The 13,792-nt window shown below is 37.7% G+C and overlaps 1 protein-coding gene across 15 annotated transcripts in view; it reads left to right on the plus strand.

Moving 5' to 3' along the window:
• HDAC9 (histone deacetylase 9) overlaps nt 1-13,792 on the plus strand; it is a 458,175-nt gene that overhangs the window by 337,152 nt on the left and 107,231 nt on the right. For all 15 annotated transcript variants that reach the window (XM_032746695.3, XM_032746699.3, XM_032746701.3 and 12 more), the window contains one exon: nt 8,017-8,124. In XM_032746695.3, the coding sequence (XP_032602586.1) occupies nt 8,017-8,124 (108 nt within the window). The remainder of the gene's footprint in view (nt 1-8,016; nt 8,125-13,792) is intronic.

The following is a 13,792-nucleotide window of genomic DNA, read 5'->3' on the forward strand; positions in this document are numbered from 1 at the left end:
ACTCAGACGCGGTAATCTCACAACACGTCAAATATACAATTTGGTGTCTCAAACTATTTTTTTTACCCTTTTTAACAAAGGATGGTTTCCCCTTGTTACTCAACCAGATTAAATTTTTAAACAAATATACATTATATGGAACACAGAAAATTATTGGGAAATTAATGAACTACTGTAAAGCTAAATCTTTAAGGGTCTTACCTAATTTTCTGCATTTTCTAAAAACTAGAGTGTTGCCAAAGGCAAACATTATGGAAAGAAGATTCTTATTTGCCAAAATAGAAAACATTGATCTAGATATAGATGATGATACAGATGATGATATAGATGATGATATATAGATATAGATATAGATATAGATGATATAGATATAGATATAGATATAGATATAGATATAGATATAGATATAGATATAGATATAGATATAGATATAGATATAGATATAGATATAGATATAGATATAGATATAGATAGATATAGATATAGATAGATATAGATATAGATATAGATATAGATATAGATATAGATATAGATAGATATATAGATATAGATATAGATATAGATATAGATATAGATATAGATATAGATATAGATAGATATAGAAAAATATGCACAGGTATGTTAACTGTAAATAGTGGAATAGTACCATATCCAATCTACTACTATTACTACTATTCATTCTTCCCGGAATTTATCACATACACACATATGGATTTGACAGTAATTCTGTAATTAAAGAAGAATTCACTTTAAAAACGTATAATGTGTTTATTGACAGAATTTAACCTCTGGATGGACAGAAGAGTTCTCTTAAGTCTAAATGTTCATGTGTTGTTTATCTGAATGAACACCAGGTTCTAGTATAGTCCCACAGTGGCCTCTAACATAAAGATCATCTACATCCAGGCAGAAAGATGAAATGTTATGTTTGAATAAAAATGTATTCAGTGGTAAATGATGTAACTTTTCAAAACTAAGGCTTGAATATTGCCCAAAGAAGTTGCATTTTCTGTAACTGTATGCATTACAACCAACTATACATTGTTGTATCTCCTTGTCTACAAACTCCTGGAAATGCAAGATCAAACATAAGAAGGCAGTTGCATATGCATTTTCACACACTAACCCATTAAATACTAAAACAAATGTCAAGTTAAATTAATAGACTACTTAGGGCTAGGCCTGAAAGTGCAGTAACATTTTTTACAAGCATCTGGTGATATACGCCACATATCTGAGACTTGAATCTGGGCCTAAGTGTTTTATTTATGAGTTTTTTCTAAAAACAAGATCTAATCCACATCTAATCCATGCTATCCTCCCACCATTGCCCCTAACAATGATCCACACATCAGTGTTTCACTAACATTTTGAGATCCTTTACAGTGTCTAACATATGCTTTATGAGACCTTGAAATTCTGGATGTCTGTCATAAAAGTTAGTTTAAGAGAGAAACCAAGTAGAGCTATTTCTTCTTGAGATATTGTTGTATTCAAGCTTCAGCTTGACTTAGCCTGGTTTTTTTCTGCTTCTCATTTTGAATGCAAAGCTATTTCTTTCCCAATACAGACCTCACATATTGAATTTTTTTTTTACAAACTTTAAGATGAATATCATTTTTACAGAGGGGATGCTGCATTTAAATCAGGGGATGACTACCAACATCACTAACTCTGCTAGCCATTCAATATTTAATTAATAATTAAAATTTTTACTGAATATTTTATGAAAATTAATTTTGATTGGTCTTTCATGTTACTTCACTATTGGCAGGTAAAACTTGAAAGACATTAAGTATCCTACATCCAATGGTTTGTGTATTGCTCACATTCCTTTTTTTTTGTGGAAAGTCTGGAAAGACACTTTTGGGGTTAGAATTAATAGCCTTTGAAACTATTTTTAGAAGTCCTTTTCCATAAATATTATTACTGATAAATTCTCCTACTGGAATTATTCAAACACAGAAGTCAATGCAAGAATAAAGGAGTTCCATGGTTTTTGTTTAAGCAATGATTTGTGGCGGTTGTTTGAACTGTTCATCCTGCTGGAGCCTAAAGATCACATGCCCTTCACAAATAATTTGTAATCACACTTGTAGGCAAGAAAATATGCAAAGCTGCTATTCTGGGTACTCTTTATGGTAGGCATTTTACATCAAAACAGCTGGAAATGCCTTTGACAGAAAAAAATCCTTGATTCAGCTGCAATAGCAGTAAAAATAAAGGAAGCACACTGTACATATTTTTCCTAAAGTAGTACACTTTTACACACTTCCTTTATCTGGAATTTATGGAAAAGACGTCAGCCATGCAAACCTCTTCTCCTTTGTTCCTTGACGAGTGACATGGCTGACAGGCCATTCATTAGAAGTTGTTCCTTGGAGATGATGTGCACACCTTCGCTTCTTTAGTCATGGTGAGATGAAACAGCAGCTGAGAAGCACGTTGAGGACCTTTTGCTTCCTGGTGGAAATCACAGAGGTGATGAATGATCACCAGGACATCTGTAAGAGTGGGAGGTGAGAGCTATGAGCGTGACACCTGGGAAGCTGCACTGCTCATGGTCAGAAGCAAAATATTGCAAACTTATGTGGCAGCATCAGCTGGCACCAACTGCCTCTAAGAATGACAGACTCCTTGCTGGAAGTGATACCGAAATGCCACACAATTTTTAGAGATTGAAACACTTCAGAAAAATATTTAATTTCTGTTTTCATGCCAGTATATTAAAAAAACCCCAGCAATGGAAACATAAACACTTATGCTCTGGCATAAGTGAAAGAGTGTGAGACTCTGAATGCTTTTAAAGCTAAAACACAGGAATTTGCTCTGAAACATCTAGATTTTTTTAAATTTCAGTATCAGTCAGTATTCTCCAGTATTATTTGTCACAGTCAGTTTGTTCTTAATTCTTAATCAGTTTGTTTACTGCATATAGCTACACTATTGTGAGCTGACCAGACTTCATGTACTTCTCAGTATTAGAACCACTTATATCAAAGGACAGATTTTTTTTTAACACAGTTGTTTTTCTACGTCTGTGCTGAAATGTATCAATTTGAAATGCATACTTAACTAACTTCCATCCAAGAACAGCTGAGCCCAATCTCTACTCTTTTCATGAAAGGGCAAAGAATCCTTTCAAACTTCTTGTTGTCCAGAATATTGGACACACAGAATATGATGACTGTTATCCAAGGAGAATGACAGGTCAAAGTTTCCATGAACAACTAGATGACAAATTGCATTTTTGACCTGTTGTCAGAAAATGAGTGTCTCTTGTGGGGATGTGTGGTATCTCTAAGAGGACAGGTTTTGATTTTAATGATTGCAACAATTGTGCAGAGAATCTAGAGCAGGATGAGCAATTCGGTGTATTTTTAATTCCTCTTAGGAGTAAAATCAGAATTCCACTGCAGAAAATGAATTTACATTAAATCACAAGATGTGTGTTTGTGGGTGGGAGGAGGAATGGGGAGAGAAAAATTCTAGGATGCTTTGGATTCATCCCAAAGCAGTAGCCTGGGCTATATTGTCATATAGTTTTCACTGGGGATGTATTCAAGGCAACTTCAGAGTTAACAATAATTTAGGAAATAACTCTCACAGGTGAATACATCATGCAGGGTGTAAAAACTGGAAAGGTTAGTCAGATTGTGAGCATCTCTAGTCAGCAGAGCTGTGATGCAATGACCACTTGGCAGATCCCAGGAGATTTCTGGAAAAAGAGGACTGAAATAGAAGATGAGGAACGAAGAGGTGTTGTAGCTGGAAGGACAGGTAAAACAAAACGCAAGTATCTTAGAAATGATTTAGAATTATTAATTACACTCCTTTTTTGCCCCCATGAGGTAGATTCCAGATAAATTTAAATAGCAGGACAAGGAACATTTCCAGTTTTGTCAACTGCAGTGATTTCAGAAAGATATTGAAGTAAGGAATCTCTCCTTCAGGTATATTGCTGTATATTTCGTCACCATTTTCACATATGCCACAACCTCTGCAGAGCATAAGGAGCTGGTAATTTTCAAACTTTACAGTCAGTCTTCCTTAAAATAAATTTTCCAGCCCAAAAGGGGTTATAGTACAAGCTTTCTGTCTATTAGCTTGTTTTGAGAATGCTTAAAGTCTTCACTGCTAAAGTTGCATTATTACATAGATATTTCTTAGAGGAAGCATTCATATCAAGTTTTTTTGGGTTTTTTTGCAGTGCAAAGCAGAGAATTTCTAGACATGGGGCTTGAAATATTAATTCATTCAGTCAGGAGAAGTTACCTACATTTCTTTTTACTTAAGTCATTCCTTTCCTCTTTAATGCCTCCACATCCACTTCAGGGACAGGTAGCTTAATTTCTATCATCTGTAGCTTTGCAGAGTATTAGCTTTGCTACACATGCCAATGATTGAGCTATACTAGATGTGCTTGAAAAAAGCCTGCAACCTACAGTGCTCATTCAGGAAACTGGGAGTGAAGTAAATCCATATGTGTGTTAGGAAGCCAGTGTTAAGATAGGGCTCGTGTCCTCTGGCTCTTGGCACTATCATGCACAGTTCTGCTTTGAAGAACTGTAGCAGTGATAGGATTTTTGGTAACAAAATGTGTAGTATGCTCATAGTTCAATAATGATGTTTTGATGCTTTAAAAAAATGTTTTTTTTCATTTGGTTCAGTTCATAACATTCTTCTATCCTGACAATTTTTAAAGGACTCCTAATGGAAATAATATTTAAATATTAGACATAATTAAACAGAAAAAATGGCTAAGATTCTGGGTAAGAATTCAGCTACAAATTCTGTATTTTCTGTAAATTTTGTCTTACATTGTCTGAGTAACAATCCTAATCCAGAAAGGTTTTTTTTACTGAATTCTTTGGCTGCCCCAAAGCACTTGAACAAAAATAACCTCTTATAAAATTCCATCTGACTTTGTCATAGTCGGTGATTCAGAAAGCATCACATTTGTCACAAATTCATGCACAGTCAGCATACAGATAGGCTGCCAGATATATGGGATATATACATGCACTAGAACCAGAAACCGCAGTGTCTAATCCTATTCCCTTTACTTGCTCAAAATCCAACCATTTCATCTCACAGAAATATACAAAAGCATATCAGTAGGATTTTAGAGCTTCATTTCATATACAGCCTGACAAATGGGCCAGCCGGTAGCTGTAATTTTAATGGGTTTGCCATTTATACCACTGTATTTCAACAGCAATTTACAAAGTAAACACTGAATAACACTAAAAGAAAATCTCTGTTTAAACACCTGAAACATTTAAGGGGCTATGTAGAATTAACAGAGATATAAAATGGAGTGAAATGGCATTTTCTAGTTGTTACAGCTAAAGCATTGGCTGTGTGATGCTAGCTCTTCCAGGTTGTTCTTCATGAGATGTTCCTCAGAAATTCAGTCTTAATTTTGCAAGACTATTAAATAGTACTTGACACCTAAGTTTGTAATATTTACCTTTTAAAGGTAAATATTCATGTATTTATGTTACTTTTCTTGTATTATAGTAACTGTACATTGAAGTATGCAGCTTCAAGTGGCAACCCCTAGCTTTAAGACTTTACCACTCCTTACAGGTACCATGCCCAAGAGATTAGCTAAAATATCCTAAATTTCCTGTGTTCATTTAGGTGGTCATTTTTGAAAAATTTCTCAGGAAACACTCTTCTGTTTCCTGATTGCCCATTTTTTTCTACCAGTCCAGGTAAATTAAGGTAGCAGTCATTCAAGTGGTCTGAGGGAAATTTTTCAGTGGAAGATACTTGGTCTTACTGTCCCAGTTCAGTCTCCTCACACTCAGCTGAAAGCAGAAAATGATGAATGCTGTACCTTGGCCAATGCTCAGCATTCAGCGGATGGAGAGACTGCAGTCTCATGCCTCAGAGCAGACAACTGCCTTAAGGGTGGGTACTCTCAAGCTGTGGTTACAATGTTAACTTAATCAGCCTTCCTGGAAATGAATCATAGTCCCTTTGAGGATGCAGGTTGCTCCTGCTCATGCCCTGGTGTACATAGCAGCTGCCATTGAATCATTTTCATCAGCCACTCCTTCACTTTAAGCTTAATTTGCTGGCCATAAAAATGGTAAGAAAGTACTCCCTCCCAGCCCTCTTGCTGATACCCCCTTATTTAAAATACTGCACAGTATTTTTCAAACTTTATTACAGTTTGATTAAATTGATTTAACCAATGACCTCTACTTATTTATCTCCTGATTACCTTTAAAAATGAAATTTGATTCACAGTTCCTCTAAAGCAACAGAAAGATAACTTAAAGGTCTGCCTAATGTTACTAATGTCATTACTTTTTTTACTACTTGGTTTCTTTCTTGTTTCTTGTTACCTATTGATCAGTGTGCATCTTTCCCAAACCTACTGTTACTTCTTTGAGTCTCAAGCTACCATTCTACAAAACAAGTATAATAAATCATCCCATATCAAGCTGACGATGCTTGATTGTGTTTGTACAACATTTGAGTTTCTCAGATGAAAACAGCGTGCTGTCACTACTGTTATTCTAAACTTTGCAAGCAAAAACCAGTTTTCTTATTCAGGTCTACTGCAAATACAACCTATTTTCATTAGTTCTGCTGCATGCACACAAAACTGATGAAAATGATAGAAAAATCAGGTCCAGAATACTGAAAAATAAGATCATTTAAATAGCTTGAAATATAATATTATTGTAACAGTAATGGCAAAGTAATTTGACAGGTGTAGAGAAGATCAAGCTTATATCAAGCTTCTTTCTGTTTCAAATGACTAATCAGAGAAATTCCTCTGAACTTCTAGAGTCAAGTAGCAGTTGCATCCATTTTCAATTACTTGATTTCTTTCTTTCCTTTTTTTTTTTTTTTTTTTTTTTAATGGAATTAGGAACAGAAGCTTCTGGTTCAAACTGAAAACATGTCTCAGTGTGCTTGGAAGTCATCCAAATAGCATCTGCCACAGTATTTTGTCTATTTCTAACCATTTTTCTTTTCATGATAAATTTGTACGGTATGCTACAATTAAATGCACTTCCCATGGTGCATCGAGGAAGTCTGGCTGTCTCTTTGGATAACTTTTTCAGACTATTTAACACCATCTTGTCCGCTTTACGTAATACATAGTATATATAGGGATATACAACATTTCACCTATATGTTTTGATAAGTTTCTGCAAATAAATACTCATTAAAATAGATTTCAAAAGTAAAGTTTTAGCACACTGATTGAAACTGTAGAGGCACGTTTATAGTAAGTACATTCTTTATAATGTAATGGCTCACATGTCACACTCCCTCATTTAGAGATGCAAAAGATAACTTTCTCTGCTTTAAAACAGCTAGTTCATCTGTTACAAAATAAAGCCTTCCAGCTAAAACCTATTAGTTCATCAAGAGTGGAGATACAGCAAGGGTCTTGCTTTATATAATTCCATTTTCTGTCTATAGCAAAAATGCCTGCTGTAATTATTGGAAATAATTAATTGTTAATTTCAGTCGCTTTTAAACAACCGCACGGGAAGGAAAAACGAGAGGTTACTATTCTGTTTAAGAAAGGGGTCACTGATGTGCCATTGATGAGCTTTGGAGGCACGGGCTGCGGCAGCAGAGGCTGTTCGTTCCCGATGGACATTGGACATTCCCGGTGGGCATTCCCGATGGTCCCGGGGCTGGCAGGTCCCCGTCGCCTCTCCAGCCAACTTAGGGGAGCGTCTGGCGAGCAGGCCGGGCCGGGCCGATGTAGCACTGTTTGTAGTGAGAAATCTAAACAGGGAATGGCAGCGAGGCATGACAGGAATGTGTTTCCATTGGAGAAGCCCGTGCAGAGAAAAAGCATAAGCAAAGCCATGTCCAGAAGGCCTTTCAGCCGGCCAGCACGGAAGACTGATGTTATTGTACACGGGCTGTCACGCTGCCAGCCCTCCCTCACGGGTTTGTTTTCTCTCATGCTCTCCCTCTCCTCTCCCTCTCCCCTCTCCGCTGCCTTCCCCCCGGGGCCGGCTGTTTGCTCAGGTGGACAGTGACACCGTTTGGAACGAGCTGCACTCGGCCGGGGCGGCACGCATGGCGGTGGGCTGTGTCATCGAGCTGGCGGCCCGCGTGGCCTCCCGGGAGCTGAAGGTGAGGTCCGGGCGCGCCGTGGGTGGGAGCGCCGGGCGGGGGCGCGGGGCGCGGGGGCGGCGGGGCTGCGGCTCCGGGCCGGGCGGCGGGAGCGGGGCCGCCGAGGTGTGGCGGGGCAGGAGCTGCCGCGGCCCGCGGTGCTGAGGTGCTGCAGCCCGAGGTGAAGTCAGTGCTCATCCCGGCCAGCGGCTGCGGCGCTCCCTTTGAAGTCAAGTTTTATTTATTTTTAATTTTTTTTAATATGGTTGTTTAGTCACGTGCGTGCTCTCGGGCTACCTCCCAGCGAGGGGGCGGCCAGGGGGCGCGGCTGGCGAGGGGGCGAGGGGGCGATGGGCAGGCGGTGCCCGGCTGCCAGCTTGGCCGTGCCCCTGATCCTCCCGGGCCCCTTCCTCCTCCGGTCTCTGTGCCGCCGGACCTGCGAGGCATGATGTACGAAACCCAAATTATCCCCAGTCTAAACAATTTATAAAAGCTCCAGACCTGACAGACTTTGACATTTTATTTGGTATTTTAACGGCCCTATTTAAAGGTACACCATATGCAGCCGGAGCGCAGGCTTGCCCCAATAAACATTGTTGGAGCTAACATGTCTCCTTAATGAAACTGTTTATTCGCTTTGCAGTCCACATACTAATGGATTCAGTCCTATTTCCAGAATCAAGATGGAAATAAATATTTTTAAATTAACACTGCATGATGATTTTAAAAATTACAAATTCTGTTTGGAAAATTTTCTTCCTGTATATTTCTCTTATTTCAATCAAAATGTGTTAGCTGCCTATTTGGGAATGGGTACATATATTTATGCATATATGTATATAGATATAGATTGTATCAGGGGATAAATGACAGCATAGTCAGGTGAAATGCAGTATTATAGCTCTGGCATAACAGAATGCAGTTTTATTTTTTTTATGTTTATATGAACTTTTATGTTCAGGTACTGAAATCATTAGCCAGGTACCACACAAAATGTACAAACTGTGAAGTCTCAGATCATGGGCAGGGTGCATTATATGGGATCCTGTTGTGTATCCTTTCTGATGGGTTCTTCATCCCCTTTAAGATTTTTTTGGGGATAGTAAGAGATGTAACTCACTGTGCACTATTCCACACAGAGGAATAATGAACGTGAAGAATGATTTTTTAGCTAGTTCTTAACTTTAGAAACTGTAGGACACACACCAGTGTCTAAGGCAGTTTAAAAGCAAGTTTTGGTAAGAATAGTGAGATATTCCTGTGTGCACTTGACATGAGCGAGGTCCACTGCGGAATCTTTACCACTTACCTCTAGACATTTGTGGTGTGTCTCACACAATGTGAATGCCCTTGCTTAAATAAGTGTGTGAAAGACAGCTGAAAAGACTCATCAGCCATTGTGAGACTTCTCTTTCTATTGGTGTTGCAGGAGTCTGTAAACAAATACTTTATATTTAGTACCAGGTATTTTATATTTAGAACTAGTTTGTCATTTAATGTAACATTATTGTTGCTCCTAAATAGAATATTTTTCTACAATGCAGGGAACTGAAGTCTCATGCAACTTGCAAGTTGAGACATGGGAAAGGCAAATTTTCAATATGCCCAGTAGTTGATTTAAACCAAATCATCAGAAAAACAGAAGTGGAAGGGATTTACTGTGAAAGAGAATTGTGAATATTCCTGCCATTCCTCATAGGTGTTTATCTAACCTGCTCCTAGACTTCCAGCATGAAGCCCAGTGATTTACATGCCTCTATGGCATCTGTATGAACTATCAATCTGCATGTGGTATTTTTCATTTAAGGCTATGGAAAGGTTATTAATGCCTGACTGTCAGTAGGAAAGCATGTTAGCAGAAGTTCTGTAAATGCAACAGTCCTTACATTAGCTATTTTGGCACAGTCATCCTGTTTGTGTTGTCGCTGCATCCATTCAAACCCAGGGTTTGCGAGCAAGTTGCTGTCAATACTCTCATATCGTAAATTGCACTGGGGGCGGTTTGCAGTGTTTTCTGGAGTTCTCTACAATCTCCATATGATTTTAGACCCATAGATCGGTATGTTTCAGTCTACCTTTATGCCTTTACACGTTCCTTTTCCATCTTCCTGCATTTTATCTGATCAGCTGTTTCTGTTAGGGAAAATACCAATTTTGTAGTGTATTTGTGAAAATCTAAGGGGAAGAAGATGAACTTACCCACTTTCATGTGCATTCATTGAGCAAATATGTATGTGAAGCAACCATTTGGGGCCTGTACTGTGAGTACTGAGTGGGAGGATTAAGCTGTGATGGGAATCTGGAATGATCTGCTGCAGCCTCAGAATTTTTGGATGATAAAAAAAGCACCTTCCAAGAATTGCATGCAAGCTATAACAGCTCTACATCATGTTAACAGCAAGATGAGCGCAGCAGAGAAACACGCCATAGTAGTTCCATGGATGTCTACCGCTGTGGATCGCGATCAGATGGTGTAAGGTGTCAATTCAATCAGTTTAATCCCCACAATTTTTTTACAACAGTGTGGAAACAAACATCAAGTGCCCTGTATGGATGTGGATCTGACATAGAAAGTTCATTTCAGGAAGGACAGGACATTTCAATGTCTATGCTTATTCCATGGTCTCTACTGATACTGCTTACTGTGGCACAAAGTGATAGTAGTAAGTTTGAGCTATAGGAATGTGTTGCTAAGAAAAGAGATAAGATTGCAAAATAAACCATGAAAGTCTGCAGAACAATTGGGAGATTCATTGCAGAGCTGGGCATGAGTCAAACTCATATACAAGGCAAAAAAATTCTTTACTTTATTCTGAATTTCCTGAGACTATCAGTCCCATTGCACACATGTCTCATTGAGAACAGCAAGATGTTGTTCATCTGATTTGGACAGTGTTCAAAAACTGACAAGGAATTAAGAGGAATTCTCTTTGCTGTAGTTCAAACCCCTTGTGAGACATCAGATTTCTTTGATCTCCTTGATCACTGGGAAAAACATCAGTATGGCAGTACTACGGATGTAAAACAATAGCCACAATAGTAATTAACAGTGGTGCGGGTTTTTCTGGCGGGGGGAGATTGGTGTGGGGTTTTTTGGGGGGTTTTAGTTGGTTTCTTGTTGTTGTTTTTGTTTGGTTTGTTTTTGTTTTTTAAATTAAGACAAATTGTCGCTTCTCTGGGAAGTCTTAATCTGGATTTTTTTTTTTTTTAATTATATGCAATTGTTAAAATTAAGCATTCTGTGGATCTGCTTAATAATATAATGAACAATCATTAATATCCATTTTTGAGGTAGTATTTAATAGAGAATAAAGAATCACACCACTACTGAAATATATAGTACTATAAATGTGATGTTGTACTGAATCAAATGCTATGCTTATCCTTTTTTGATTAATTTATTTACATGTCTGATGAATGTGTTCTTGGCAATGTTACAGTAGATGAGCCTAATTATTGCATAAAGGTTACTTTTTTTGAGCTGTTTATAATTAGGAAAGCTGCTGATGCACAATGAGATATTTATGTTATGTAGAATCAGAACCACACCTCTCCTGTCTGTTTTTATGTATCTATGTTTGGTCATTTCTCATTTCTCAAACAGATTAATGTAGAAACTTCTAATAGTCTGCTGCCTGACTACAGATTTCTAGAAGAGGGAAGTATGTGGATCTGAGTGAACAGAATTCCACCACAGTCATATCCCATAAATAATTTTATCAGATAAAAGAAGTTCTATGATATATTCCTTAGTGCTTGTGGAAGAATAGAGCTAGTGCCCAGTATATGATTTCTTGCATGCAGTGTATCTCATGAACCTGGAAATCATTGTCTCTAACCTCTGCTTAATGACCTCATCTTCAGAAAGAGGGCTCAAAAAAATGCAGAGAGCATTTCTTTCCTGGAAGTGTCTCCTGAGGCTCTCATTGCTCTCTTTCATTGCCACAGGATGTGGCACTATAAGGTGCTGTCCTGCCTCCTGTCTCATTTATTGCCTGGCCCGGTGCTTCCCTTGCATCCATTGCAATGCTCAGCTCAGCTCAACTCCCCTCCTTGCTGCAGTGCTCCTGCACTCACAAGCAGCTGGGCACCAGGAGACTCTTCCCTTGCCTCTGCATCTGTCCTAAAAACCACACATTAGAAAAGTCTTGGAGAAAAATAAGGAGAGTTTCTGCATCTGTGATCTTCTGAGTTTCAGATTTCATTTGTAACTGTTAGAACTTGTAAAGAATCTTATCTTTAGGACCCAGCTTGTGAAATTTTTGTTTTTATTTTTCCTGAAAGAGTTTAGGTTGCTGATATTTTAATTTTATTAACCAAATTATTCATGCTGATGCCGGCACCTGTTTTGTTGCTGGTATAAATATTCATAAATATTAGGTATTTATGAAATGGTTAATACTACATTTAAAAAGCTGGAGTTCAGTTAGCTTAGTATGGTAATTTTGCAGTAATAATATTTCATTGAATAATGAAGTCCTCCAAAATGTTATTTGTTCCTGTGAAAATTAAATGTGTTTTAATTTATTTTCTGATAACAAATTGTACATTTCTCTGTTTGTCTGTCCTCAATATCTTTAAATTGGTTGGCAGGAATAAAAATTATACAGGTAAAAAATATAATTAAAAAAGAGTATACCTAATAAAAACCTCTTTTTGGGAGAGGTTTCCAAAGGGGAGGTGAGAATCATTCTCCCAATGGGAGATGACTTTCAATCATCATAGATGACTCATTGCCAGAGCAGAACATGTAACTGTTGAAAATACAAAGGAACATTGCTGAAACATTTTTCTTCAGCCTCAGATGACCTCTTCAGTACTATTATAAGTTAGAATTAAGTATTTCAAATACAGAACCTATAATAAGGATTACTGTCTAGTTTACTTTTGGTGATGGTAGCACTGTTTTCTATGATAGAAATATGTAGTGCTGTATATCTTTTAATTTGGCAAACTTGAAACAGACGATACCTACACAAAATACTGTCAGGAGCTGGTAGAATTTGTGTGATTATTCCCTACTTAAAAAAAAAAGTTTAAATCAAGTGAAGCAAAAACTGTTTTTCTACCTTATCATATGTGGGGGTGCACACACACACACACACACACACACACACACACACACACACACACATACATGTAAAGTTGCCCTGTTGGTAGCTAAGGGTCATTTAACAGAATGAAAGCAATTGAAATGAGTTTCCCCTGAACCAGAATCTGATACATTCCTGGGAACTGTTCCTTCTGATATGTCAGGTTGAATCAATACCAAAGTAAACCTGCTGAATTTGGTCATTGCTATTCTGGTGTCTTGGTACAATCCATAGATGACTTAAATTGAACTTGAAGCTCTCATTCCAAATGTGCTTGGCTTTTACTGTTCTCAAGGCCTTTGTTACCCAGGGCTATGGAGGAATCATCATGTGGTAAGTAGTAATAATCCAGCAAATAAACAGAATTAGCTTACTCAACCTCATCTTCCCCCCAAGTTCTTAGTTTCTAGTTTTAAAAGTATTCTGAACAAAAATCTTTCAGCCATATTTAACAGCTCTATTGCTAGGTTTTCTTGCAAAAAGAAAAAAAAAATTATCATTCTAAAGCCAAAATAAGCAAAAATAGCAGAAAAGAAATGTCTCCCTAGTCCCATAGTGTCCTTCCTCTGGTGAAGCTTCAGACCAGCAAATTTGCA

The sequence above is a fragment of the Taeniopygia guttata genome, chromosome 2 (genome assembly GCF_048771995.1).
Source record: "Taeniopygia guttata chromosome 2, bTaeGut7.mat, whole genome shotgun sequence".
In the NCBI taxonomy this organism is placed as follows: domain Eukaryota; kingdom Metazoa; phylum Chordata; class Aves; order Passeriformes; family Estrildidae; genus Taeniopygia; species Taeniopygia guttata.